Consider the following 25,287-nt stretch of genomic DNA (forward strand, 5'->3'; position numbering starts at 1 on the left):
GTTCTCGGACTTTGACTTTGGGATCACCGGATCCGGAGGATTGGCGGTTGTTACGCGCCAGGTTATTGATGGCTTGGGATAGCCGGAGGAAGACCAAGTCTTGTGGACCTAGACCTTCGTTTTCATCGTCAGTCGGGTCTTCCGGAGGTTCATCATCCGGATCTCCGCCACCTCCTCCTGGCGGGTTACCGCCTAGGGCAAGTTCATCGTCGGAATCATTGTGCGGAAGATTTCCGGCGGGTGTGGGGGTGGGGGTAGACGGATGTGGGCGATTCATGAGTTGTGAGATACTGGAGGCAGCGCCTTGCACACTAGCGCGACGCTGTGAGAAACTGAGGAAGGCATCAACTATGGGAGTAGAGTCACGTCGGGCGGTTACTACACCCGCTGCATTGAGAGCGGTCTGCGCCCGTGTAGGTGCCATGAAGTCAGATGTAAGTATACTCGGTAAGGTGTGAGTTCGAATATACTGTTAAGAACGTGCTCAAGGGTCGGATCCGAAGGGCTTGGCTTCAGCTCGTGCGCTGCGCCCCTTACCCGAGTACGTGCCCCTAACTTCCGAGGGTTGTTGAACGATGTCCGAAGGTTACCGGACGATGTCCGGAGGGCGTCGGGCAATGTCCGGAGTCCGATGTCCGATGCGCGGGAATTCCGGCGGACGTTCGGAAACTAGAGATAAGACTAATCTGGACGAAGTCCGAACTAGAAAGGAAACAGCGGAGGACTACCAGAGGTAGAGGCGGAGGTGTCAAGTCTATAGGAGTCGATCCTAAGACGAGCGGAGGTCGACGAGAGAGAAACTCAAGTCGGACGGAGGAGAGAATGAGCAGAGTCTAATATGATATTCGAACTGAGGAAACTACAGAGATTGTACAGGGGTTTATATACTACTGAGGACATAACGGAGAATAGTAAGTGCAGTGCGAAGCTATGTAAAGCTATGAAGAAAACATATGGTACGACTATCACTAGTCTATCGGAACTTAGTAAAATGAAGACGGAGATGAATGAGGAACGGAAAATAAAGCGTACTAACTGATAAGGGAAATACCAAAGGGATAAGGCGCGGAAGTTAGACGCGGGTCGGATCCGGACGATACATAGAAGTCGGCCGGATCCGGAAATCCGGAAATGATGAGTGTGATAGGTCCGGGTCCGGAACGCGGGATATGACAAGGACACATATTATTTCCGATGGAGACGGGTGGGCCCATGTATGCCAATGATATATATATCCTTGATGTTGACGGATGGGCCGGGAGAATATGATCATTCATGGAGATGGGTGGGCCCATCAGGGTAATATGTAGAGTAGGATATTATAGACAGCTGGGCTGAAGAGAGATGTAAGGCAAATATTGTTATATAGACGGGCGGGCCGATGGGGGTGTATTACATATATGGGTGGGCCGAGGTAGGGGAATATTACATAGATGGGTGGGCTGACGTGGGGTGTATTACATATACAGGTGGGCTGACATAAAAAGTATTACATATATGGGTGGGCCGACGAAAGGGATATCAAATAGACGGGTGGGCCGAGGGTGTGATAAAATATTTATTACATAGACAGGTGGGCCAAGGTGGGGTATAATTATATAGACGGGTGGGCTGATGTAGTATGTATTATATAGACGGGTGGGCCAACATAGGATGTATTACATAGACGGGTGGGCCGACGTGGGGGATAATACATAGATGGGTGGGCTGATGTGGGGTGTCATATCCCGCATTCCGGACCAACATCTGGCGACATTCCCACGCCTCATCCGGACCTCCGGACCTCCTGTCCATGTCTCCAGACCCAATCCTCTATCCGTCCGGATCCCTGTACTCCTGCATCTGATATCCGGACGCCAGATCTGATATCCACATCTCCGGATCTCCGGATCCGACCTATCTGTCATGTCCGAACCCAAACCTTAAATCAGCGCCCATCCCCTTATGGTAATCACCTGTCTCCGGACTTCCGAACATCCGGATCCGACCCACATCTATCTTCCTTGCGTTCCGGACCCAGACCTATCACGCATTCATCTCCGGACATCCGGATCCGACCCGCGTCTATCTTCCGTGCCTTATCCCTTTGTATGTTCCTTCTTGAGTTAGACTTCCTCATTTTCTGTACCTCATTTCATCTCCGAGTTCATTTCCTATGATCCGTCTTATTTTCTAATACATTTCCACATGCTCGTACATAGCCTTACCCCTCTGCTTACTGATCTGCACAGACTTGCCTCTAGTATATAAACCCCAGTAGATACTCCTGTATTTCCAGTCTGAATATCATACACATATTAGTCCTCGCACTAGTCTTCACACTGAGTCCTCGTAACAGTTCTATTCCTCCGACTTAGTAATCATCCATCTCAGGCCTAGGGAGGAATTCCCTAGGCCGGAGCTCCGCTCCTCCGCTCCTCCACTCATCCACTCATCCACTCATCCGATCCTCCATTCCTTCGAGTTTCCGGAAGTTCCTCCGGAACTTTCCCGCGGTCCTCCGGACCTATTCTGCTTCGGACTTTGTCCTTGCAGCCTTTCCTCTGTTTCCTTCTACTCAGGACTCGTCCTGAGTAGCCATTATACATATCCCTGTCAGGACGAAACTCCATCATAATTTCCGGAAGTTCCTCCGGAACTTTCCCGCACTCATCCGGAAGTTTCTCACACTCGTCCGGAAAGTCCTTCCGAAGTTTCCCACGCTTCTCCGGAGGTCCTTCGGACTTCACTGGACTTTCTCCGGACTTCATTCTGAAGTTAAGGGCACATACTCGGGTAAGGGGCGCAGCGCACGAGCTGAAGCCAAGCCCCTTGGAATCAGTCCTACCCTTTGTGCACGGTCTTAACAGCACCCCAGCATTTCTTTGTGTGTTTATGCATATTTCCCATGGACTTTGCATCCCCAGTATCAAGATATCTCCTCACCTCCCGTGTTTTGTACTTACAGTTTGTTGCTGCACATTGGAACGAGTGACATCGGCAGTTGTTGATGTACTCAATGGTAGGGGTGGACCTGAAGGATACATAAACCGGTGCTGTCCAGTCATTCAAAAGTCATCCTGTCAACCGTCAGCATCATATAATACAGCGCTGAGGACTAGATTCACTTATTTCACTGTCTTCATCCTCAGCCGCCAACTCTTCTTTACTGTCCTCCACCACAGCCTCCATTGTTACATCTCTATTAGCATTGAGACTGCCCCCAATGTGACTTGGTTCATCATCATCGTTATCATCATTGGAGTCTTGAACTGTTGCCCTTTGTGAAAATCCTCCAGTGGGGGATGGTGTCAAAGCTCTAGATGCAAAGGTAGAGACTTTGCGAGTTGCTATGGATTTCTTGTGAGATTGCAAGAGGGTTTGTGTAAATTTTTTTGTATGCTTGACTTTGCCAGGAGCTTTATTCTTAGCTTTTGTAGTACCTGCCATGGTAAAGGTTGAACAAAGATGTGATTTAATTGCCTTATTATAAATTGAGTTACAAATTTTGAGGGTACATGGGTACATAGCTGCAGGTATGGGTTTCTCACAGGTTCAAATTCCTGTACCCCTACCCATACCCTCTAAAAAACCCTCCAAAAACCCATGGGTTACCCATACCCCTTATATCACTAGCTGGGGATCAATTTTGGGAAGATGTTTGCACCTGTTGCCAAACCAGCTTCAATTCGAGTGCTCTCAGCACTTGCTGCCCTTAACAATTGGGAACTCGATGTGTTTGACATGAAATGTGTGTTCTTGTGGGGGAAATTGACAGAGGATGTCTACATGTGACAGCCCCATGGATTTGAATGTGTCGAGCCCAGCATCAGCCTCCTTGTCTGTCACCTATTATCGGACTCAAACAAGCCGCCTACAACTGGTATGAACTTTTACGCGAAGTTCTAACTCAGTTAGGCTTCCTTCGCATTGAGGCTGACTACACCATTTTTATCTATGGATCACGTCAATGGAGAGAGGGAACACATCATTTGCATCATTGCCTGGCATGTTGATGATGGCCTTGCAGCTGTGAGCCATCATCCATTCCTCATGTGGATTAAGGGTCAGATAGCGCAACATTTTGGCATCACTGATCTTGGTCTGGTATCCAAACACCTCAACATTCAATTCAAGTGCAACCATACCACCTGCAAGTTGTGGATACATCAAACCAACTATATTAACTATCTACTCAACGAACATGGCATGACCGGCTGTAACCCAGTAACCCTCCCCATGGACTCACACTTTCCATTTGGATGTGACACTGACACACACCCTCACATTGAGAACCTTCTCTCCGAGTATCGCAAACTCATCAGTGAATTGCTCTACCTCATGATGTACATGTGTCCCGATGTCACCATTGCAGTCATGAAGCTGGTGCAACACAACAGTTGTCCAGAGCCCCACCACTACACTGTGGCCAAACACGTCCTTTGTTTCCTGTCTGGTACTGTCAGCCTACATGTTCATTATGGGGGTGCTACAGCACTTCCTGAACTTCACAGATTCAGCGACTCCAATTGGGCCAATACCCCCAAAGATCGTATCTCCATATCGGGGTATGTCTGGTTCTTCAACAGAGGACCTGTGTTCCACTCATCGAAGAAGCAGCTAACCCATGCACTATCCTCAACTGAGGCTGAGTACATGGCGCTCATGGCTGCAATTCAAGATGGCCTTTGGCTTGCATCTTTCTTTGAATGTCTGTGCATCCCACTCTCCCTTCCTCTTCGCCTCTTCACAGACAACGCTGGAGCCATTGCTCTCTCCAAAGAGGCCACTAATCATAATCGCACCAAGCATATCAGCCTTTGTTTCCATTTTATCCGTGCACACATTGAGGAAGGCATGTTCAAGCCAGAGTGGTTGTCGACTCACAAAAATGTCACTGACATTTTCACCAAGTGTCTTCCCCGACCTCTCTTCCTTTGTCATCAAGCGGGTCTCTCCCTTGGGTCACCATGATTGCAACAATGTGTTGTTGTGGGGGTGTGTTGAAGTTCTCCTTTGTCATTGTCATCATTTACCATAGCACTTTCCTTTTTGACTCATATCACATGTATCAGTACATATAGTCACTCCATTTCTCTCATTATACCTCAGTTGTTCCTGTCACTTCCCTGTGTACATACTATTACTCATTTTGCAGGCCACACAACACTAGTTCTCAGAAGTTAGAGGGACCAATATTACACCCGTCTGTTTCAGAGCTACTTGGGAACCCAGAACTGAGGATTCACGGTGCACGATCTTCATGTGTTTTTCTCTGATATGTAGCCTCCTTGTATTGATCTAAATGCCAGGGCTTTTTCAAACTAACTTGAAGGAGCTGCACGTTTCTAAAGAACCACGACCTCTCTTTCATCAATGACTCTAAGAACGGGCTCGTCAACATCCCTCCTCTGTCTCTGCCGCTCAATGCACACATGGACATTATGGTTATCGACGCTGAAAAGTCTTCCGTCTTCAAGTCGAGTCTCTACTCAAGTCCGTACTCCTTTTTTATATATTTCCAGTGTTCTGACGACAGGATGTCTTGTCATTTTCAAAGATGGTGATGACGCGCACCAGGACCAGTTTGTCCTCCAGTTGTTCACACTCGTGGATCAGTTTCTCAGGAGGGAGTATTTGTATCTGAAGTTCATTCGCTGGCGACTGGGCCGTTGCAGGGTATGGTACACTCTATCCCCAGCAAGACTATTGCAACAACTATCGGTGAGAATGGGACGCTCTTGAACTATTAGAGAGCTGATAATCCGGAACAGGGTAGTGTCTACTGTTTTATCATATTTACGATCCTTCGCAAAAGCGCTAAGTCAACTCGGTAGCGTTCATGGTGCACACGAACAACATCAAGCGCTCCACGTGCATGAGCAGATCTAGGAGAAGTTCTAGTTGGACTTGACGGAGGAGGCGATCAAGCATTTTCCTGGTCATATGGAGGTATTGGATTTCAGAATTGTTGCTATACTTGTCAGTTATTTGTGTGGTTTCGAATATCGATTCATGTAAGCTCATGTCACCGAGTTATTGAATTCTGTCTGAGTCTTACATAATTTGTTCGTGCTCTGAAGTGCGAGTGCTTATCACGTGCCCCCCCTGATATATCTGGCATTTCCCTTTACGAGCATGCATGCTGCGGATCAGCCGGTACGCAAATCAAGCTCCCGAACACTGACTGAACTTCCAATCCAACCGTCCTAAGTGGTACTACTAGCAATAAACGACGACAACATGATGACAGGCTTCACTCTTCTACTACATCTTGAGTAAATTGCTCCCAGAATGTCTGATTCTGCCCGTCCCACACAAGATTCAACTTTGCTATCAACTCTTCCAAGTCAAATTCGCTACCCAAGGCTGGCTCGGGTGCCCACTGCCAGATGGCGGCTGACCCTAAGCGCGCTGGTGTTGTCTCTGGATCTTGCCACATGGTCCGATATGGAGAAGATGGAGGCGGTGGGGGCAGTATGGGCCATGAGGGTGATGGGGACAGTATGGGCGATGGGGGTGACTCGTATGGGAGCAGTATGGGCGATGGGGGCAGTATGGGCGATGGGGACGGTATGGGTGATAATGGCGATGGAAGTGATTGGGGTGATGGTGACAATGGCGGAGCGAGTGGTGGTTGAAAGGGCAGCAGGGTGAGAGGCGCTTGCCAAGGCGCCTGGAAGGAAGACAATTGGACGTAAGGCTGAGGAAGAGGAAAAGAGACTTGACCTGTCGTGGGGACCGTGGGGGGGACGTAGTGGTGGAACGTGCTGACAAGGCCTTCTAATGTGTGACTCCCGTTCTCTGGGGCAGCACTAATAGTAGAGGCCATGGTAGTCATGGCGCTGGTAACATATTTTTGCCTTTGTTGCCGGGAAGCCTTAGCCGCTTCTGCGCGTTCGATATCCACCTTCCAGTGAACGAAGGGGTCACCCTGCGTGCGTACTGTTGAAGTCGTCAGCGTCTGGACTGCCCATCACAATGAGGAAGAACTTACCTGGGGGCATGAATACTATTGATGCAAGCGCTGTGCAAACGGCTACAGGACGGTCCAGCCGCTTTGCAGGGGGAACTGTGACAATGAGTTTGAGGGTTGGCAGAACTTCAATCTAAAAGGGCATTTAAACTCACCTCAAGGTGCCTATTACATATTATCAAGATATTAGAGCAGCATGGTCGAATTAAATGGGGTACAAATCTGAAGCTTCACAGGGCCTCCAGACTCGAGGACGCTTACCCATGTACCGAACCTTCGGCTGGAGCCTGAAACGGCATATTAGTGCTGCTCGCTGCTGCACGGGGTATTGATTCTTGCAGGGTTCAGAACTAAAACCGTACAGATTAGTAACAGCACCATAGCTTTCGAGTTGACTCACAGGGGTTGATGCTACGCTCATGCCCGCACAAGCAGAAGCTGTCCCGGACCCGATGTTGTATGTCACTTGAAGTTCGTGTACTACTAGTAGTGATAGACTGATAGTAGTCTTCGAGATGCTTGAATTAAAACCTGCGAACAGCTACAGTCTGAGAGTCGTGTCGATATAGACCCGAACATTAAGACATCGAGGATGCGGCACAGTGCCTGATGTAGTCGCGCACGAGTAGTAATTAATAATTCCTGGTGGTTGGTTTTTTTGCTGACTTCAACCATCGGTATCATGATGATCCCAGGGGCCCGGCTCAAGGACTTGATCAAATCTCCCACACCACTGATACCGATTTTTTAATCGCCGCACAATCACGATGATGATGAATCATTATGTAGGTACAGGGTGCTTCAGTGAAAGGTCGCGAGAGCCAGAGAGCGCCAGCGACTTGGAGGTCCGTTCTTCACCTCTCTCAGGCTGGGGCTCGAACCTGGGCGTACTACTAGATACGAAAACTAGCATTGATCGAGTAGAAATCAACTGAAACATGCATACTGCCACGTAGTACTACAACCTATGATGATACTGTAAAACCAGTAAAAATGACAGTGAGGACAATACAAAAGACTACGAGAACATCATGAGGTCACTACTGTGACAATGCGGCGAACTTGAATTACGGACTCAATTCAATCTCCGTGAGAAATCAGCGCCTCTCCATGTCACATAGCGACGACCCACACCACACCATTTCCATCTCAAAGTCGAGTCAGTCCTTGAAGACGGCCACTGTCGAGCTTTAAGCTCAAAAGCCAAGGATGGACCCGTAAACCAACATCATGCCGAAGGAGATTTCAAGATGTGTGACCATTTCCCCGATCTACCGTGACCGTCTCACTCACCTTAGCACGCTATCGAAACTCCAGCGTCTCCTTCTTCATCCTTCAAACACCCGATACCAGAAGACCCCCAAGGTGAAATGCCCAAACCTCCCACAGCGTCCTTCCTCCTGCCCCTCCACGCGCCGGGAAACTCAAAGAACACCTACTAGACAAAAAATATAAAAAAAGAGGTACAACTTCATCCACTCATTCCTATCATATCATATCTAACACAGCACATCTATCCTAAATCAAACCCAGCCGTTCGCGCTCAGCATCCGAACAAGTACAAATCTCCAGAACTGTCGAACGCTGCACGAACTGGAAGTCACGACTATAGATATGACGCAGACATGCGAAGAGTCACTGGAAGAAAACTGCGAGTGCGAATGGATCTTTTTCGATTTTGAGGCAGAGTTCTGGTTCTATAGCTCGAGCTTCAAGTACCTCTCCCTCACTAGCTGTGTAATGTGACTGGAAGGCTACTGCTGGCTGCCGGCCCTGGTGCTAATAATAAATGTCTGATGTATCTTGTTGGAGATATTAAACCTTTGCTTCTACATGGTGGTGAGCTGCGCTGATCGTGGATTTATTTATTTTGAAAATGTAGCAGGAGATAAGGCGACAGGAGGATCCGGATGTCGAATGTGGTTAAGGCCAGGCTGTCAGGGATATACACCATGACTTGCAGAGATGAATGATTGGCGCCGTTCACGCCGGGATGTGGCTGAAGGTATTACACGATGTTGGTAAGATGAAAGTCCCCGCTGAGAAGCAGTTATTGTGTGGGTGGCGGCATGGTGTAGCATGAGGTGATCTATGCCACGATTTCACTATCTGAAAGGCTCAGATCTCAGATAACATGTAATAGTACTTATACAATGTGGAGTCAATACTGATAATTATGAATCTAACTTGCGGTACTCTCTAGCGAATTTAGTAGTGTCATAGAAGCAAAATAGAAGGGTAGCGAACATGTGGTACACACCAGGCGCTATACATAATCGAGTGTATGGCCAGGGGTATTATACTCTATATACTCACCAAGGGTACATTGGAAAGGGGTCGAGGAGGGAGAGATGAGATATCGACGACTAGCTAGGCTACTGCAAGTAAGTACTACAGCAGCTGATGATGATGGCATTTGTTGTTCCCACTACCCGATTTATCATTATCATTTGTAATCTCAAGACTCAAGTTATCTCCGGAGCTTCCACGTTTGATCTTACATTTCACACAAAGGCATTGCTCAGCGCTCAGCACCCAACGACACTTGACATCCAACAGCCATGTCTACAATAGTAACTCAAGTGGACCACTGTTCCTTCTACACCACTTTTGTACCCAAAACATACCAGTGCTATGAGGCCAGATCGATATCTACAAGTCCATTGACAACACCAGCGCTCACAGAGTCAGATCAGAAGCCCAAGCACCAGAAATTACATGCCTCAAGTCTACCTCGACCAAACAGAGCCGAAAAAGCAGCATCCGCTAAAACACCCCTGCGTGCAGAAGCGGTAGGGCAGACCAAGCCAGTAGAGAGCGTCCCTACCATAGCGACAGATGTTTTGTGTGGCGATGTTCCCAAGAAGTCTCTGCGTTCCGAAGTTCTTACCCCAAGTAAGTTTCGAGAATTTAAGCATTTATCGGATAGAATTCTTACTGGGTTGAAGATGTGAAGAGGATATTGGACTATATGGCTGACCTGACTGCTGATGAAGGCCACAAGGTAACTTGGAAGTCGTCTGAGTCACTGAATACAGCCGCTGATGTGCTTACTAACAGGAATTCCATGGCGTGAGACCAGCAGAATTTAGGTTAATACACGAGGCAGGAGAAGCGGGCCGAATTTTGACGAAGCCGAGGTAAGGGTTAACAAATCTGTCTATTTCGAGGATTGCTAAAGTAGTACAGGCTTGCTTACGACTACGACAAGCACATCTTGTCCGTCAACATGCCTAGCTTTCTGCACGAAGCTTCTTTCGATTATCTCAAATGTCACCTCACACTGGCAATAGCTCAACTTCCGTATGATCCCGAGTTAGTTGAAATGACGATAAGCATGAACTATCCATTGAAGATTGGGGGTGGTAAGATCGTGAACCCAGATATGACCATCACCATCTCTGCGGTTGATGATACACCATCGGTGGTCCTGGTTCCCGCTATCGGGGAGTGCGCATTCTCGCAGAATAGGGATAGTGTCTTCAAAAGGATGGAAGATGAAATTGAAGCGCATCCGGACGCAGTTTTAGCCATCATAGTTCTCGTGCACGAAGGCATACATTACGCCTGTCCCAATCCCGATTCAATCGCATCGAAGGAGTTACGCAACGGGGAAGATGACCCTCAATCTCTCTCTCTCGACGAATTCATTAGCCAACGCACAATGCCACGATCTTTCGACACACCTATCAGGGTCGGTGAGCATGACTGGTGCCACATCCAGTCCGTTGAATACTTCGTATGGGTGAAGGGTGATCACCAAGATCGGATCGATGTTCGTAATCATGATCCTCAGTTCATGGCTCACGGGGTAAGTCACATCGATGGTTGTGTCGTGAATCTATATAACAATTTTGCAGACTTTGGCCCCCAACTTGAACATGGACGCTGTAACGGCCATGCTCGAGAGAGGTGTGCGCAAGATCAGAGATTGTCTAGTCTCCTTCTCACGGGAGCTGAGCGATGAAGTTGATTGCTCCGAGTTAGAAAATGCTGAAGTCAGGCAGCCCATTGTATGGCGCCTTGGTGCCAAGAACGTGATGAAAGCAGCTGATCTCACCACACATCAGCGCTATGATCTCTGGCATGATGAAGTCTTCAAAGGCGTCAAACGCTCGCACGACGAATCCTACGAGCCTACTGAGTCGGAGTGCAGCTCCTCGGACTCGGAAGTATCGGCTACTATCTCTTCTCAAGACAGCCTCGCTCAAGACCTTGCGGGGTTTAAGTGTACATGCAAACACCGCAGCAAGCGTGTGAAGGCTTAGCGTTGCTTCGGGTTGATCGTTGAGGAAGCCGTTCTGTTGAAGGAAATTTTTGCTCACATGCTTACATCGTCCATTGCAAGCTACTACCTGTCAAATACGCTACGATACAATCTCTTTCCATTTCGTACGGGTCCGGATATTAGCTCATCACACCTCATTACTGTACTTGTAACCGCGTTCATGATTTCACGAAGACTTTGTTTTACTGATCTGGGGTTGACGCGTCGACGCGTTGACGCGCGTCACGCCAATCACGTGCAACCTATGCGGCTATGCCTGAAATGGTTCGCACATGCAAACAACACCTAACGGGAGCAGTGTGCAGTTTTCATCTAAGTCATGCACCACATGAGTCGTCATCCCGCGGTCCCGGCTTATTGAACAATGTCTTAACTTCTTATCATTCTGCCATCATACCTAGCGCCTGACTCCATCCTGCTTTTAAACTGTCACCTGAACTCATTGACTTTGTGTTAACTCCCATGCCGATCAGATTTCGAGTGCTGCACGAGAAGGACGTGAACCTGTGCCTTTTTAGCATCATGTGTTGAACAATCAGGTTTGTGACGTGTTTTATGACTTGTTTATCTTATCCTACGCGACAATTTATGTTGGCGTCCATATATTTTGCTTTTTCCTCATCCTCTACGCCCGTATTGATGCCCTTTCACTCGTAGACCTTTCCCTAGAGACCCTTCCGCATAATGCCAGCCTTATTTCACTTCTTGGAGTGTTTGCGAAGGGAGCACATACGGTGAGTATCCCCGTCTGCCTATATGTTTCTTCTGCTAACACCTATCTCCGTGCATTGCATTCTGTGATGTGCTACACAGTTACATATGTCATCCTCCCCACTAGCACACTCATGCGATTCAGAAAGTGCTTGCGCGTGCATCCATTTTTCTCTGTCTCGCAGAATGGCACAGCCTGATGACTTCACTGATCAGCCAATGCGCACGAAGTCTTCGTAACCGATTCTGATTTCGAGCCCACCCGCTCATCTCCAAGCTTGCCCATGGGCAGCAGATTGTGTGGAATTGTCAGCATTGTCGACAGTGCGTATTTTGTTCATCAAATATATTGCCCGTCTCTGATACTTGATCTCTACCGTGTACTACTAGGTTTCTGTTCTTTCTACGAGGAATCTTTTGCAGGTGGGGGTACTGGCAGACGTGATGGTGACACACCGTCTAATTTAATATACGCCGGGAGGGAGGGTCACGGAACGGCACGCCGCGACACTCCCTTGGAAAACGCTCGAAGGACGGGTGTGACCTTCGTGATGTGTATAGAGAGTACCCCGATGACGATATGAAACGGATGCAAGCCCGCGACCGAGAGCGTAGCGGTGAGAGAGAAGGAAGACGCACCAAACGCGGTGGTATCCCGCCCCCGCAGCCTATCCTTGTGCCAGAAGCCCAGGTTACCGATTATGACAGCGCACCAGGCAACATATGCGGCACCAACGAAATCTATGAAAAATTCGTGCACCACTGACAAGATTCAGTATAGGACGAGCACGCGTCTCAATAGACTCATCTCCGGCCTGAGACTCGACCTAGTACACATAAATGGTGCCATTTTTTTCCCCAGAGGCGAGGCTGCTTACTAAGGTCGAAATCGTCGCAGTTCACACATCCTCATTCGGCATTGCCCTATATATCTTGACATTTAGCGGTATTTAATAGCGCAAGTGAGTTTTCTCGCTTGCATCTTCTCTTCATCCATCTCCCCCATTCTCTCTATTTGTCACTCGTGCTCTTTATTTTTCTTATTGTGCTACACCTCACCTTAATTCTCTTACTTCTACTATGTCTGCATCAGGGGCTGACCATCGTAACGAGTCATACACCCTCGCGCTTCCAGACATCTCTGGGGTAGTCCCTACCTCCGCAGAGGCGAGGGCTAAGCATCGTATTGCTGCGTTGGAAGACGAATTGGAAAATATGAAGCAAGAAAGAAGAGGGAAGCAGAGGTTTGTCGTCTCGCACTCCGGTCATGTCGTTTGTTCATCGAACCTCGCAGAAAAACAACCTTTTATGTTTCTCAAGGCAGGGCGATTCGCCGCATGGGCGTCCTTTACACCAACTTGGAGGACCTGATTGCCGAAAATGATCGGAGGTACGAGGAGGGCTCGGAGGGCGCCACCCCAGAGTATGTCGTTGCCTTTTTTTTTCTATACCAAACCTGACAGTATGAATCAGACACGATCGCTTGCAGCGTGGTTATATCATAGTCGCGCAGGTCCTGCCGTGGCTGCATGAAAGGCTTGGGCAACTTGACGTGGATGACTGCCAAGACATGCTGAAACAGGTCTAAGCTCTTAATTTCAAACTTTCTCTTCAACATACTGATGGCGTCATAGCTTAAGAGAGGAGCAGATGCTGCGCGCGGTGACGACACCTCCACTCTCAAGGACCTCGTTGCCACTTGGATCAATCAAGACTTTCATCCACCCTCTCTACTCAAGTCTGATGACAAGCATGCCCGTGGCTTCGTCCACGACGTTTGCGGGAAGTTACTGTGTCCTTCTGAGTGGGATTGGGATGATAACCGGTGAGCATTGGCCTTCGTCAACTATTATATGACCCTCATGGTTGCCCAGTGTGAAGGCTGGTATCCGCGACAGAACGTCGGATTATATCGTATCAGAAAATTCTTGGCCGTTGTTCTTGTACGAGAATTACGCAGTCAAACTTGACAACTTGGAGCAAGGCCTCTTCAAGTCCAAGATTCTTGTTCAGGTTAGTTGCCTCCGGTCTTATTTCACGATGACTATGTTCATCGTTATTGTGTTAGGCCTTCAAGGCTGTGTTTACATCTCCATCCTCAGCAAGAGAGGCTGATAGAGATGGCGACGGAGCTGACATACTTGAAAATAACAGGCGCGCCCGGCGACAACTAAACCAAGTCAAGGTCAAAACTTGTGTGGCCTCCATAATCAACATGAGGAAAGTCACTCCTCGCTCCCTGGCGTATGTTGTCTGCCAAGTGAGTCAATCTTATTATGTACATCCACGTCTATACAATGTGTGTCTGACAGGTTCGTTTCGCACTATCCAACATCTCATCTTGGCGTACTGTTGACGGCGACTTTGACTACGAAGTATTCTGGAGCAACATCGTGGACTTTTTCGAGAACGTCCCTGGCCCCATCACACAACAGCGGGTGAACCATCTCCTGGAATGGTGGACCAGGTATTGACTGTCTTTTCGGGTTTTTATCAGTTATCTAACGCTACTGTCTAGAAAGATTTTTGGTAAAAATCATCACGAGGACCTGACGCCAGAGGTTGTGTCACAGATGTCCGTCACGGCACTAGCAGAGCAGAGAAAGGCGCTGGAGGATGCCGCTTTCGACTCTGATTAACTGGATCCAGTTTCATCGTCGTATATACCATTTACAATAGCTGTCTTTGATGCAATCATATTGTCGCGCGTACTGCTACAAAGATGGAACACCATTTGAGGCATGAATGATTTTGATTGACAATACTAAGCATACCCCACCATCTCTTCGCAACCCCGTCACCTTGCTCTTCGGCATCCAAGGGGAAAATCATTCTTCCACACTAGATTTATTGTATCTAGCCTGCAAGCGGGACGGAGGAATAATTGTTGTCAACATTTGTTGTCTTTCTCAAGAATAACTCGTCTTTCTCTACACAGACGATTCCAGAACCACGCGTTTTCCAGTTGATTTTCACCATGCTTCCCGTCAGAAGACTTTTCCTGTTTCATTTAGAACAGGCACTAACCTGACGGCCCCGCAGTTTGGCTTTAGCATCTGCCATGTCTCTCATTCCAGTGAGATGCTCGGACCTTGCTCAAACAGAGCACACACATATATATATATTCAAATCAGTCGCGCTTGTGCCATCGGCTGATGTGTATTTTCCTGACAGTCGCGCAGTTTGGCTTTAGCATCTGCTGTATCTCTCATTCCGGTGAGATGCTCGGTTCCTGCTTAGACAGAGCACAATATATATACATATTCAAATCGGATTTTTTTTCGCGTTTGTGCTTTCGGTTGATGTGTATTTTGACATGCCAACACCTACGACAGTTCCTCCGCCTACCAAATGCATTTGTTGTGTATTAGTTTGCAGATTACGGTTTTGATCAAGAATTTTTGACTTTCGTATCGCTGAGCGGAAGATTGGGCAGCATCACAATATTCTGTTCAATACGGCAGTCTGGCAATATCTAGTTCGACAAGGGGTCTAGACCAGCGGCTTACAAATATTCATTAAAACCCTTGACTATGAAGATAGGACGTCAGAAACAAGAACCTCCGGTGTCGTAAGTTGAGTCCGCTCTTCCAATCAGCGCCGGTAGAGCATGGTTGACAAAATACCTTAACGATGGATGTGATGTGAAGTGGCCACAGGACTCCGTCCGAAGCTTATGACACACAGGTTAGTCAGTATAGGTAAATCTGTGCCACGTAGGCGTCTTGTGCCCTGAGTTGCACTGAACGAGCAGGTTGTCAAATGTGAACTTCACATTTTTCATTATGCAAGCAAATATTGACAGCAGCAATTCACAACTAGTCTGAGGAGCTGCAGCTCTCGCACCGGACCTATTAAATTACAGATTGCCACATGATGAAAGGACTTTGCATCAGTACCAGTTGGCGAATTTTACACTTACCCTCACAATTACGAACTAGCATTTTGCTTTGTTCGCTTGGGTTTCACGATCTGTTAGCAGGATAATCCAAGCAGAAGATGGTATGCCGAAGATAGGACAGTTTTGTAGCATACCTGGAAAATTCATCGTTCCCACCAGACTCCTACCCATCGGCGGGTGTGTAAGAGAGCCCCCGACATCCGACACAGACCAAACACAACCAAGCGCTATTTCTCCGACGATTTACCGAAACTTTTGGGGCTACTTACACACCCAGCCGACTGGCAAAACTTGCAGGTGGCGCGATGTTTGCCTCTGTTGATTTCGCCTGTTATCACTCAATTCGGACTGACTTGTGTGAGTGACACGCTCAGTGTGACAATACCGAGTTTATGTAGTGTTATTTAATTTTTTGTCAATGCTATTTTCATTTGCTGCAATACGCATCAGTGATGGCTTCGCCCCCCCTAAACTACGACATACCATCTATAGCTACCATACGCACCGCGGTCCACGAACGTTTCGGCTTCGTACCTTGTAATTGGCAAGTGCAGTCTGCCCAAGCACAACTGAAGAAGAGAGATGTCGTCACTTTGTCACCTACAGGCTCTGGCAAGACACTCACATTCTGGATTCCTTTGTTATTCAACGATGGCGGCATCACCATCTTGATCACTCCGCTGACGATCCTCGGAGACAAAAATGTCATCGAGCTACAAGAAGTCAATATACCTGTTGTGAATCTGTCCGCTGCAACAGCAACAGACACAATATTCGAGGTGAGATATAATTTAAAGCTCGAATCTTATGACTTACCTTGTACATCAAACAGGAAATTGCCACCCGAAAGTTTCGGGTCATAATTGTTAGCCCCGAGAGAATACTGTCAGACCGCCGCTTCGATACCTTGTGGAAGACACCGCAATTCGTCAACAAACTCTTCAGCATCACCTTTGACGAGGCGCATTGCATTAGTCAATGGGGTGGTGACTTTCGCCCTTCCTATGCTGAGCTCGGTCGACTTCGTTGGCTAGTCCCTCCGCACGTCGTGTTTCATGTAGCATCTGCCACACTGCCGCGACACGTGCTACATGATGTTAAGTCCATCCTACACATGCAGGACCATCGAACAACAGAAGCACGACGCACCAATGACCGTCCGAACATCCACTTAATGGTTATCGAGATGCTGGACCCTTTAAACAGCATGCATGACCTAAAACGCGTCCTCAAGTTCAATGGTGACCCACCTCCTCCAAAATTCATGGTATTTTGCAATGAGCGCAAAGAGACAGAGCGATTATGCGAATTTGCACGGTCAGAAGCACCACCTACTGTGGCTAAAAAGCTGGTCTGGTTTCATTCAGGCATGAGTACTGATTTTCGAGCTGAGACGATTGAGAACCTTCGGAAGGGGGAGATATGGGGTATCTTCTGCACAGATGCGGCTGGTATGGTTAGTCATTACATTAAAATATATGTGTGAAGCTCATACCTTACAGGGCCTAGACCTTCGTGACATTGCGTTAGTAATCCAGTGGAAATACACCTCGTCACTTTGCACGCTTTGGCAACGCTTAGGCAGAGCAGCGCGAGATATTTCTACAGAGGCAACTGGGATTTATCTAGTTGAGCCACAGTACATTGATTATCAGAAAGAGAAGGCAAGAGAAAGAGCCAATGCACGCACCGCAAAACGAAAACAGGTCGACGATGGTGGTGGAGGTTCCCGAAAAAAGCACAAATCAACAAGTATCGCACAAGTGCCGAGTGTTGGGAATCGGACGGAAAGTGGCGAGGATGTGAGAAATCCGCAACACGCTATTCAGAGGATTGTTCCGAAGGATCTCAATGACGAAGAGTACGAGGCTGCTGCAATGGATGCCTACATCAATGCTCGAGCTCGTGGATTTTGCCGTCGCAATGTCTCAAATGAATATTTTGACAATCCCCAGATTACTGGGCTCAGTCTGAGTATGTACCTAATGTATGTAACTGCTTCTGACGTTCATTAACAATTGTATAGATGCCAGCAGCATATCACCAGTGTGTCATCCCGACTGCGCACGGTGTATTATCAAACCTTCCCGCCTATGCTGCGACTCGTGTCACATTGGCTCCTTCATCCTTCCTGCACCCACCACACAAGCACCTAAGCAAACCCGAGCACCGAATAAACTCAAAATACCCGACTATCAAATGGGCCCTGGAGACTTTGCATTGAGAATTGAACTGCAGGAGTGGCGAAGAGAGCGGCTGATAGAGATTGGTGCAGGTGGAGATGACTTTTTCGGTGTGCAACTGATAATGGCCGATGAAATTTTAAACCGCATCGTTGATTTAGCGCATTCCCGCAAGATTGATGGAGTTTCCTCAATTCGCGATCAAGCCAGCTGGCGCTACTGTGACCGGTGGGGCTCTCAAATATTCAACATTGTCCAAAAGTACTACCTGCCATCTGCCGACAATGCACCACCCTCTATCGCAGAGAATCCAACTACCTTTGCAACCAACCTTGATATCAACGCACTTCCTTCGAACAAGCCACCACGTCAAAAAAAACCATCAACGTGCCGTGCATGTGGTCAGGCGGGGCATATTGGTGAGTTCATTGTGTTTTTGTACTCATGCAACTTCTGAACTGTATTCTAGCATCAAACCGTCTCTGTCCCAAGTATGTACCTAAGCAGCAAAGAGGTAGCAGGTTGAATGATGAAAATGTGGTACCATCTGCAGGTTAGTTATTGAAATCCTCCGCCTCTGCTTCATAGCGGTCTTCACTGGACATTGTTAGGCTAACTTTTTTCTGTTGTATCAGCTTCATCCCAACCGCAATCTGGTCTTCTATAACTCGCTTTGCACTCCTGTTTTGTGATATCATATACGACGATGTTGACTGGATATGCGATCGAAGCTTCTCAATGGTGGCTGCCATGTCTGGGTGTGTGTGCCGGATGGTTCGATTTTTCAGGTAAAACGCGTTCTCCATGATGACGTGGCAGTTGCGAAACACCTCAATCAATGGTGACTGTTTAATGATGTGGTCAATTGTGCGGTTTGGACCTGTACCTGCAAAGATGACCTGCCGCATACATGAGGACACAACACGCTGATATTATCATCAAAGTCTGCACCTTTGTGTAGAGATTGTTTCGCTCTACTAACCAATCCACAGCTCGAAACGCATTGGGTTTTCCTGTCGGATTGCAAAGTAGGTTGAGACGTATTATGCGACTGTCTCATTGTGATTAACATGTTGATTTCAGGGCGCAATGGTACAGTTTGCTCACCACAGGTCTTGGGGATATACACTTCGTAAGTTCATTGAAAACTTGTTGATTTGCGCTGCATACTTATGCTTGCCAGTTGCACAAAATATATAGATCCACGGCAGGAAAGATGCCTCGACTCGTCCAATGTCCCCAGCATTCATGGCCTGGCAGAGATCTATGTAGAGTAACTGATCCCGATTCCGAAGACATTGGTTTTCAAATTGTTTGTCCCGTTCGCTAACTGGTCTGGTGCGTAGGTCACCAAGCTTGTCTGTTGTTGCGACATACTTGTTGACAATTGCTTCAGACATCTCCACGAGCTGATCCCACTCCAAGTCCGACTTTCCGAACTTCTCTAATGTTTGCCATTCAACTGGCTGTCTCGACTGCGCTTCAAGGCGCCAGCACTCGAGAATCGAAGCATGCAGGTCATGGTGTATGACATCATGCATGCGTCTAAAACCAGGTTTCGTGGATATGCGCCCTGTTTCTTGTGGTCGCAAGATGCCTACATGTTGGAACATGCTGTTCGGGTCATCTCGGCCTTCTTTAGGTTGAAGGTACGTCCTCCATATTGCATCCGCGCATGCCATTTTGTAGTGAAACAACCCTGGCAGGAAGATGATGTACTGGAATCGGTTTTTTGGCGTGCTCTCGATTCTCCGTGTATCACGAACTGTGTCGAGCCGTTCTTTGGTGAGTAAGTCGCCGTGAATAAGCAAGACATGTTCTGACATGTCAACGTCTCCTGCAGATTCGAACTCTTTATCACTAGGATCTCCGATTCCTCCTTGTCGCAGCAAATTCTCCATCACCTCCATATTCCCATCAGCAGTCGATTGCTTGATCCTCATGGAACGAAAAGGTATTTGATCCGTCTTTGTGACAGGTATCCGTAGGACTGATTCTGGCTCTCCAAGTTTGTCCACAAATGATCCAAAATACCGGCCATGCTGGACAAGAATGTCTCGTACATGCCATGCAAAGGCAGCAAGTCGTGGGCTGAGACGCTCGCCTTGTTTGGGCCTACTGTAAGTGTCATTGATGTGATGTTGTAGCATGTCGAATTCATCGATTTCGACAGCTGTTGTTGACGGTGTAGGGTTACGAGAATCGGCAGCCCATAATGCTGCTGAGCAGCGTAGTGCCTCGGGATTGTCAATGCCTACAAGTGGCAATGAGGTAGCGGATGTTGCACTAACAAAGGTCGAACGATGCCCAATGGTAGGTTCCGAAGTTTTGAAGTCAATGTCAAAGTTGTCATATGCAAAGGACACTTTCAGTGATCGAATACCTTGCTTGATGTTAGCTGCAATTTCTTTGGACATCGAGTGTACTGCATTGTGTATTGATGTGACACTGATAGATAATCCCGCATGTGCCAGGACATCAATCACTTTCTGCGGAACACCTGTCGAGTGGAAGAATATGCCGAGGAGACCCTGTAAGTAATTGCATCTTTCGTTTGAGCTCTGCAAAATTATACTGATGCACACGACAGTTTTCTGTACAGGTGTGAGTCCACGAGCTTGAGTGCAACGTGATAGAACTGACGATTATCTGCAGTGTTGTATTTCTGGCCTCTACTTGTACATGGGTCCGATGCTCGCGTGAGTCGTTCCTTTGTTCGTCGCTTGTATCTGACGTAGATTCATCTACACCATTGTCACCCCCAATCTCTCCAAGGTCACGCTCCGCATCTGCGAACACTTCGGTCATCACCATCTCATCAACCATGGCTTTCCCTGTGCTCCGTCGCTCATCAGATGCCTCGAGAAGTGAGTAGATTAATCTCCAAATAGTTGGTGCATGCCTTCTGATCTTTTCCGCGACTCGAGGCATAAATGAATGTTCTAACTGCTCCGTCGTTGCAGATTTGGCACGGAAATGCAATCCGTTCTCCTTCCGCACCAGGTCTTTGATCTCAGCGCCAAGCACTTCCCTCACGACTTCATATGCCCACAAAGATATTGATGTGCGAGTGTCAGGATACTGATAAAGGTGAGTGCAAATCTCCGAGCCTTGTTGCACTAAATTTTTCTTTGCTGAGTGGTGAATCTTGTCCGTGCTTTGGAGCAGTTGTTTTATGAAGTCTGAAATGGTCATCCTGTTGACCTCCAGGCACTGTAGTACATTGTTGAGCTTTTGTGATAGTTGGTAGTCCATCAGTTGAGGATTTGGGTGTCAGTATGTAGCATTATATTCCACAGCATGGGTATGTAGACGAGTACTTCTCAATTGACACGCCTTTCGAGCATGGCGAACGTCGACAATGAATTCTCACGAGCATTGACAAAAAATTAAATAACACTACATAAACTCGGTATTGTCACACTGAGCGTGTCACTCACACAAGTCAGTCCGAATTGAGTGATAACAGGCGAAATCAACAGAGGCAAACATCGCGCCACCTGCAAGTTTTGCCAGTCGGCTGGGTGTGTAAGTAGCCCCAAAAGTTTCGGTAAATCGTCGGAGAAATAGCGCTTGGTTGTGTTTGGTCTGTGTCGGATGTCGGGGGCTCTCTTACACACCCGCCGATGGGTAGGAGTCTGGGACCCAGCCTGAGACGGATGACGAATCGAGGGACTGGTCAACAATGTCATGAGACAGTGAGCACGACATCACAGGGTTCAATTATCCACCAAAAAATGCCAGGTGCGCGAAGCAGTCTGTATTCTGGAGTTTAATGGAGCAAGAACGGTGTCGAAGCTAGAATAGTTGTAGATTGAGAGACGTGCTTCGCCAAAAACGACGAGGAACTTGAACCTGGAAAACCACCAGCCCAAATGGTTTGATAACAGAGGATTAGCGTGGGTATCACTGTCAGGGACATAGTCCAACGCACCTTTATTTCCAGAAATACGATTTCTGTGTTCAGAGCACTGACTAGGATCTCCGGGGAATAGAGACGAACACTATAGCGTCGAGTCGCGTCCAAAATCAAACGCGACTGTCTCATCGTCGATTTACCTGTTCACTCATCAGCCACAGCGTTCAACAACATTCAACACATCATGATTTCGTTGCCGTCCATGTCGGGGTCGTTCATATGCATGAGCAAGTTGTAGGTGCAGCTTGGATGACTCCAACGAGGTAAAGGAGAATGAAAAGTAATAAGCGCATTATTGCATGTTGCTTCGACATACGGCCTGACAGGCATAGTAAGGAGAGCGGAATGTCGAGAGTGATGAGCAAGTTGATGGCATCGGCCTGTAGGCTGTCAACATTGCCCCCGGGTTATAAGGATGCCGGTGTTGAAGTTTGTCCCGTGCGTAGTACGTACTAATACTGATTTGGAAATCAAAATCTACTTTGATCACCGGGGGCACTGTTTCACCCCAAATATCTATCTCCATCATGCTGATTTTGGCGATAGAAGCGCAGCGCTGAACGGTGGTATATCTAGCACGAATGCTATCGTCATACACCACTAACTTTGTTTTGCCCTTTTTTTGTGATTTTGTTCGTGTTTTTTTGCCTTTCCTCACTCGCTCAGGCTCACACCCATCTCACTAGAACATGACCTTCGTCTCAAATGATCCCAGTTGGTGGCCGAGAATCAATTTGAGTGTTTTTTGCAGCTATTGGACAGGTTCGTCACATCAGGATGTCTTGATCCAACGTTGACATGCGGTTTCCCAGTTGCCGCGGGCACCGTGGTGATATACGATTGGGGTAAGCAGGACAGTGTTCGAAAATCACCGATATTCTCATGATATTTCCAGCCTTAACTCTCGAACAAGAGGTACGTCCATGTTGTCGCCGGAGCAGCCAACTCGCTAAGAACGGTGTCATAGATTGAACTGATCTGGGTGAGTGACAAGAGTCCCGTATCAGAAAAAACAAGGGAATACAATGGATTCGCGACAGAGGCAACGTTGGTCTCTCATGACTGTGCTGTATTTGGTTGTTCGTATCTCGTGTTGTACTATACCGTGGTTTACGGTTGTGCTGACTCCAAAATGCTTCAGGTACGCTATATTGGAATACCGTATTTTGTGTATGTGTCGACGCCAACGAATCCAAATTGGTATCGTGCTAATAGCTCATCTCTGACAATTAGTGTCAAAGTTCTGCGTATGTCTCACATGTGCTGTGTTCGATTATTCTGACCGACGGCACACAGAAAATGTGATATGGGTCTCGCTGACGGATACAGTAAGTATTCCACAACCATGTTATTCACATGTAATGAATACACTCATTTGTAGGGGTGAGTGAGATTTTGACCGTCATGATTGAGCTTGGCTCAACATATTCACTCAATAGGTGTAAGTCGGAACGTTTGACTATCATAAAGGTCGTTCACTAATTACGTGGTTCAGGCAATATTACGGACTACGCAGCGACTTGGATAAATCCGGTCGTAGCTGCCATGTTGGGCAGTGAGTCACCCAGCTACAGTACCTCTGTGATATCGACTCGACTGAAACCTCATGCAAGTCATTATGATTGCTCGCTTACATGCCATGTATCAGGGATCTAGAATGATGTTCATCTTCCTTGTTATTACCTTTCTGGCTGGCATCATCGCCTGCGGAGTAATCTTGGCAATAAAACTCAAGTATGTTGTAGGGGGTAAGCTTTGTTTGTTGACTTGAAGAGCAGACCTCATGGGACAAACGCCAGAGGAGCTGATACTCTCTGACACGTATATATGCGGTTATGTATATGACGAGGATGAGCAGCTTTGGTTTTCAATGGTTTGGATGATCTACACTGTTTGGGAGGTCCTCGCACTGTGTCTTGCAGTCTGGGTTGCTGTGAAACACTTCTGTGACCTGCGACGGCTCAGCCGATCGACAGGATCGACCATTGGGGACTGTTTCAGAGTGCTGATACAATCTCACGTTCTCTATTTTGCAAGGCGAGCTTGTAATGTGAACGCGGTTATATTATTCTGCTCAAGTTCCGCACATATTAGCGTTCTTGGTGTCTCTTGCCTCCAGCTTGCTGCTTTCTCTCCGAAAATCAGGGTGCGCCGTTCTGTCGCCGACATCTACGTGTAACCACTGCTCATCATTTCTGTAGGATTCACATTCTATTGGAGCTCAGATACTTGAAGGTGCTCTTGAAATTTTATTGTTCATGCAGATGTTTGTGTTGGGACCACGCCTCATCCTTAGCGTTCGAGAATATCACGCAAAACTCGTGGCAGGCTCCGACGCAGAAACTAGCATGAACTCGATTGTCTTCCAGGAGCGTGTACATGTATCGACTAGCAGTACTGTGTAGGGAAATGCTTGCTGAGTGGTCTGAAGGGAGGAGAAATGTGATTGAGGATTCGTCGTGGTATTTATTGAACATATAGGGTGTTGAAGTATTTATTGTTGTATCACAACTGGAACGAAGTACCCGCGCTTGAACCAAGTGGTAAGCTGAAATCATCTGGAACGTCTAGCAACCAACCTGGTCCTTGATAGACAATATTCAATGAGAATCAGTGAAAGTGCTCCAACAACTGATTCTGCGCGTTTGAGGAGTTCCACTGTCTGAACATATAGATGAAGTGACTGCGAAGCGTGAAGCCAGATGGCTGATAACCTATTGGTGCTTAGATGCAATTTCCTCCATCCGATGGGTTACCGAGAATGAAAGGAATGAATTGGCTCGACTGTACGTCCATCAGCCTGGGACACGTGACTGTCAAATTGAACCCTCGTAACAGAACTTGATATAATCCAGGATTCCAGATGCCTAGATCATTCTTATACAACGTTAACCACTTTGCTCGCTTTTCGTGTCGTTCTTTTACAGTTCTCGAAAATTGACTGCACGCTGTCGCCCCAGGGAGGGTATCCCAACTTTTGGCATGTTGGAAGTTACCCGATCGCACGCCTGCTTGCTGCAATAAATCAATTTCTTTAGGTTGTCCAAAGTCCACTCGTCTTCGAAATGGATTTCATGGCCTCAACCTGATACAGACCCTCAGCAAGTACTGGGCTGCATCCACGACTTACAAGCAAGTGCCCGCAGCTAGCATAAATAAAGCTACCATCCCCATAATGCATAGCATCAGTCTCACGCTCCACGATTCTACCTGTTCAGTGACGAGGGTGGTTTCCAGACACTGGTTGTTCTGTGAAGGAGTTAAGCGGCTGCATGGGGATCCGAGGGCGCGACTGACATAGGTGCGAAAGTGGGAAAGGGAGGAAGGACG

General features: G+C 47.5%; 8 protein-coding genes across 8 annotated transcripts; 4 read left to right on the forward strand and 4 right to left on the reverse strand.

Annotated features, from left to right (window-relative positions):
- Window positions 1-2,850: 2,850 nt before the first annotated feature.
- HD556DRAFT_1213571 (uncharacterized protein) lies at window positions 2,851-3,042 on the reverse strand (the record flags this gene model as incomplete). Its single annotated transcript, XM_041296619.1, has 1 exon — window positions 2,851-3,042. A coding segment is annotated over one exon (192 nt), but the record flags the coding sequence as incomplete, so codon positions are not given.
- Window positions 3,043-6,235: 3,193 nt separating this feature from the next.
- On the reverse strand, window positions 6,236-7,254 carry HD556DRAFT_1306258 (uncharacterized protein; the record flags this gene model as incomplete). Its single annotated transcript, XM_041299889.1, has 4 exons — window positions 6,236-6,924; window positions 6,977-7,088; window positions 7,111-7,120; window positions 7,217-7,254. The coding sequence occupies 4 exons, from the start codon at window positions 7,252-7,254 to the stop codon at window positions 6,236-6,238; spliced, it is 849 nt and encodes a 282-aa protein (XP_041163043.1).
- Window positions 7,255-9,516: 2,262 nt separating this feature from the next.
- On the forward strand, window positions 9,517-11,223 carry HD556DRAFT_1440574 (uncharacterized protein; the record flags this gene model as incomplete). The annotated part of the gene is made up of 5 exons (XM_041306134.1): window positions 9,517-9,850; window positions 9,904-9,959; window positions 10,016-10,095; window positions 10,145-10,766; window positions 10,816-11,223. 5 exons carry the CDS (start codon window positions 9,517-9,519, stop codon window positions 11,221-11,223), a joined length of 1,500 nt encoding a protein of 499 aa, XP_041163044.1.
- A 1,811-nt stretch (window positions 11,224-13,034) lies between these two features.
- Window positions 13,035-14,593, forward strand: HD556DRAFT_1440575 (uncharacterized protein; the record flags this gene model as incomplete). The annotated part of the gene is made up of 8 exons (XM_041306135.1): window positions 13,035-13,198; window positions 13,249-13,377; window positions 13,428-13,536; window positions 13,589-13,779; window positions 13,829-13,967; window positions 14,023-14,214; window positions 14,267-14,421; window positions 14,473-14,593. 8 exons carry the CDS (start codon window positions 13,035-13,037, stop codon window positions 14,591-14,593), a joined length of 1,200 nt encoding a protein of 399 aa, XP_041163045.1.
- Window positions 14,594-16,010: 1,417 nt separating this feature from the next.
- HD556DRAFT_1463938 (P-loop containing nucleoside triphosphate hydrolase protein) lies at window positions 16,011-18,495 on the forward strand (the record flags this gene model as incomplete). Its single annotated transcript, XM_041308306.1, has 4 exons — window positions 16,011-16,634; window positions 16,688-17,311; window positions 17,358-17,829; window positions 17,882-18,495. Exons 1-4 carry the CDS (start codon window positions 16,308-16,310, stop codon window positions 18,493-18,495), a joined length of 2,037 nt encoding a protein of 678 aa, XP_041163046.1. The 5' UTR covers window positions 16,011-16,307.
- Window positions 18,496-18,592: 97 nt separating this feature from the next.
- HD556DRAFT_1430950 (uncharacterized protein) lies at window positions 18,593-19,438 on the reverse strand (the record flags this gene model as incomplete). The annotated part of the gene is made up of 3 exons (XM_041304952.1): window positions 18,593-18,868; window positions 18,990-19,089; window positions 19,146-19,438. 3 exons carry the CDS (start codon window positions 19,436-19,438, stop codon window positions 18,593-18,595), a joined length of 669 nt encoding a protein of 222 aa, XP_041163047.1.
- Window positions 19,439-19,699: 261 nt separating this feature from the next.
- HD556DRAFT_1232684 (uncharacterized protein) lies at window positions 19,700-21,293 on the reverse strand (the record flags this gene model as incomplete). Its single annotated transcript, XM_041297532.1, has 3 exons — window positions 19,700-20,632; window positions 20,682-20,804; window positions 21,066-21,293. Coding segments are annotated over 3 exons (1,284 nt in total), but the record flags the coding sequence as incomplete, so codon positions are not given.
- A 1,353-nt stretch (window positions 21,294-22,646) lies between these two features.
- HD556DRAFT_1440578 (uncharacterized protein) lies at window positions 22,647-24,362 on the forward strand (the record flags this gene model as incomplete). The annotated part of the gene is made up of 13 exons (XM_041306136.1): window positions 22,647-22,719; window positions 22,770-22,802; window positions 22,853-22,872; window positions 22,925-22,939; window positions 22,998-23,040; window positions 23,099-23,127; window positions 23,191-23,204; window positions 23,254-23,285; window positions 23,339-23,398; window positions 23,453-23,512; window positions 23,571-23,705; window positions 23,736-24,103; window positions 24,159-24,362. 13 exons carry the CDS (start codon window positions 22,647-22,649, stop codon window positions 24,360-24,362), a joined length of 1,086 nt encoding a protein of 361 aa, XP_041163049.1.
- Between the last annotated feature and the right edge of the window lie 925 nt (window positions 24,363-25,287).

Source organism: Suillus plorans, assembly GCF_016647745.1.
Source record: "Suillus plorans strain S12 chromosome Unknown HD556scaffold_14, whole genome shotgun sequence".
Taxonomy (NCBI): Eukaryota; Fungi; Basidiomycota; class Agaricomycetes; order Boletales; family Suillaceae; genus Suillus; species Suillus plorans.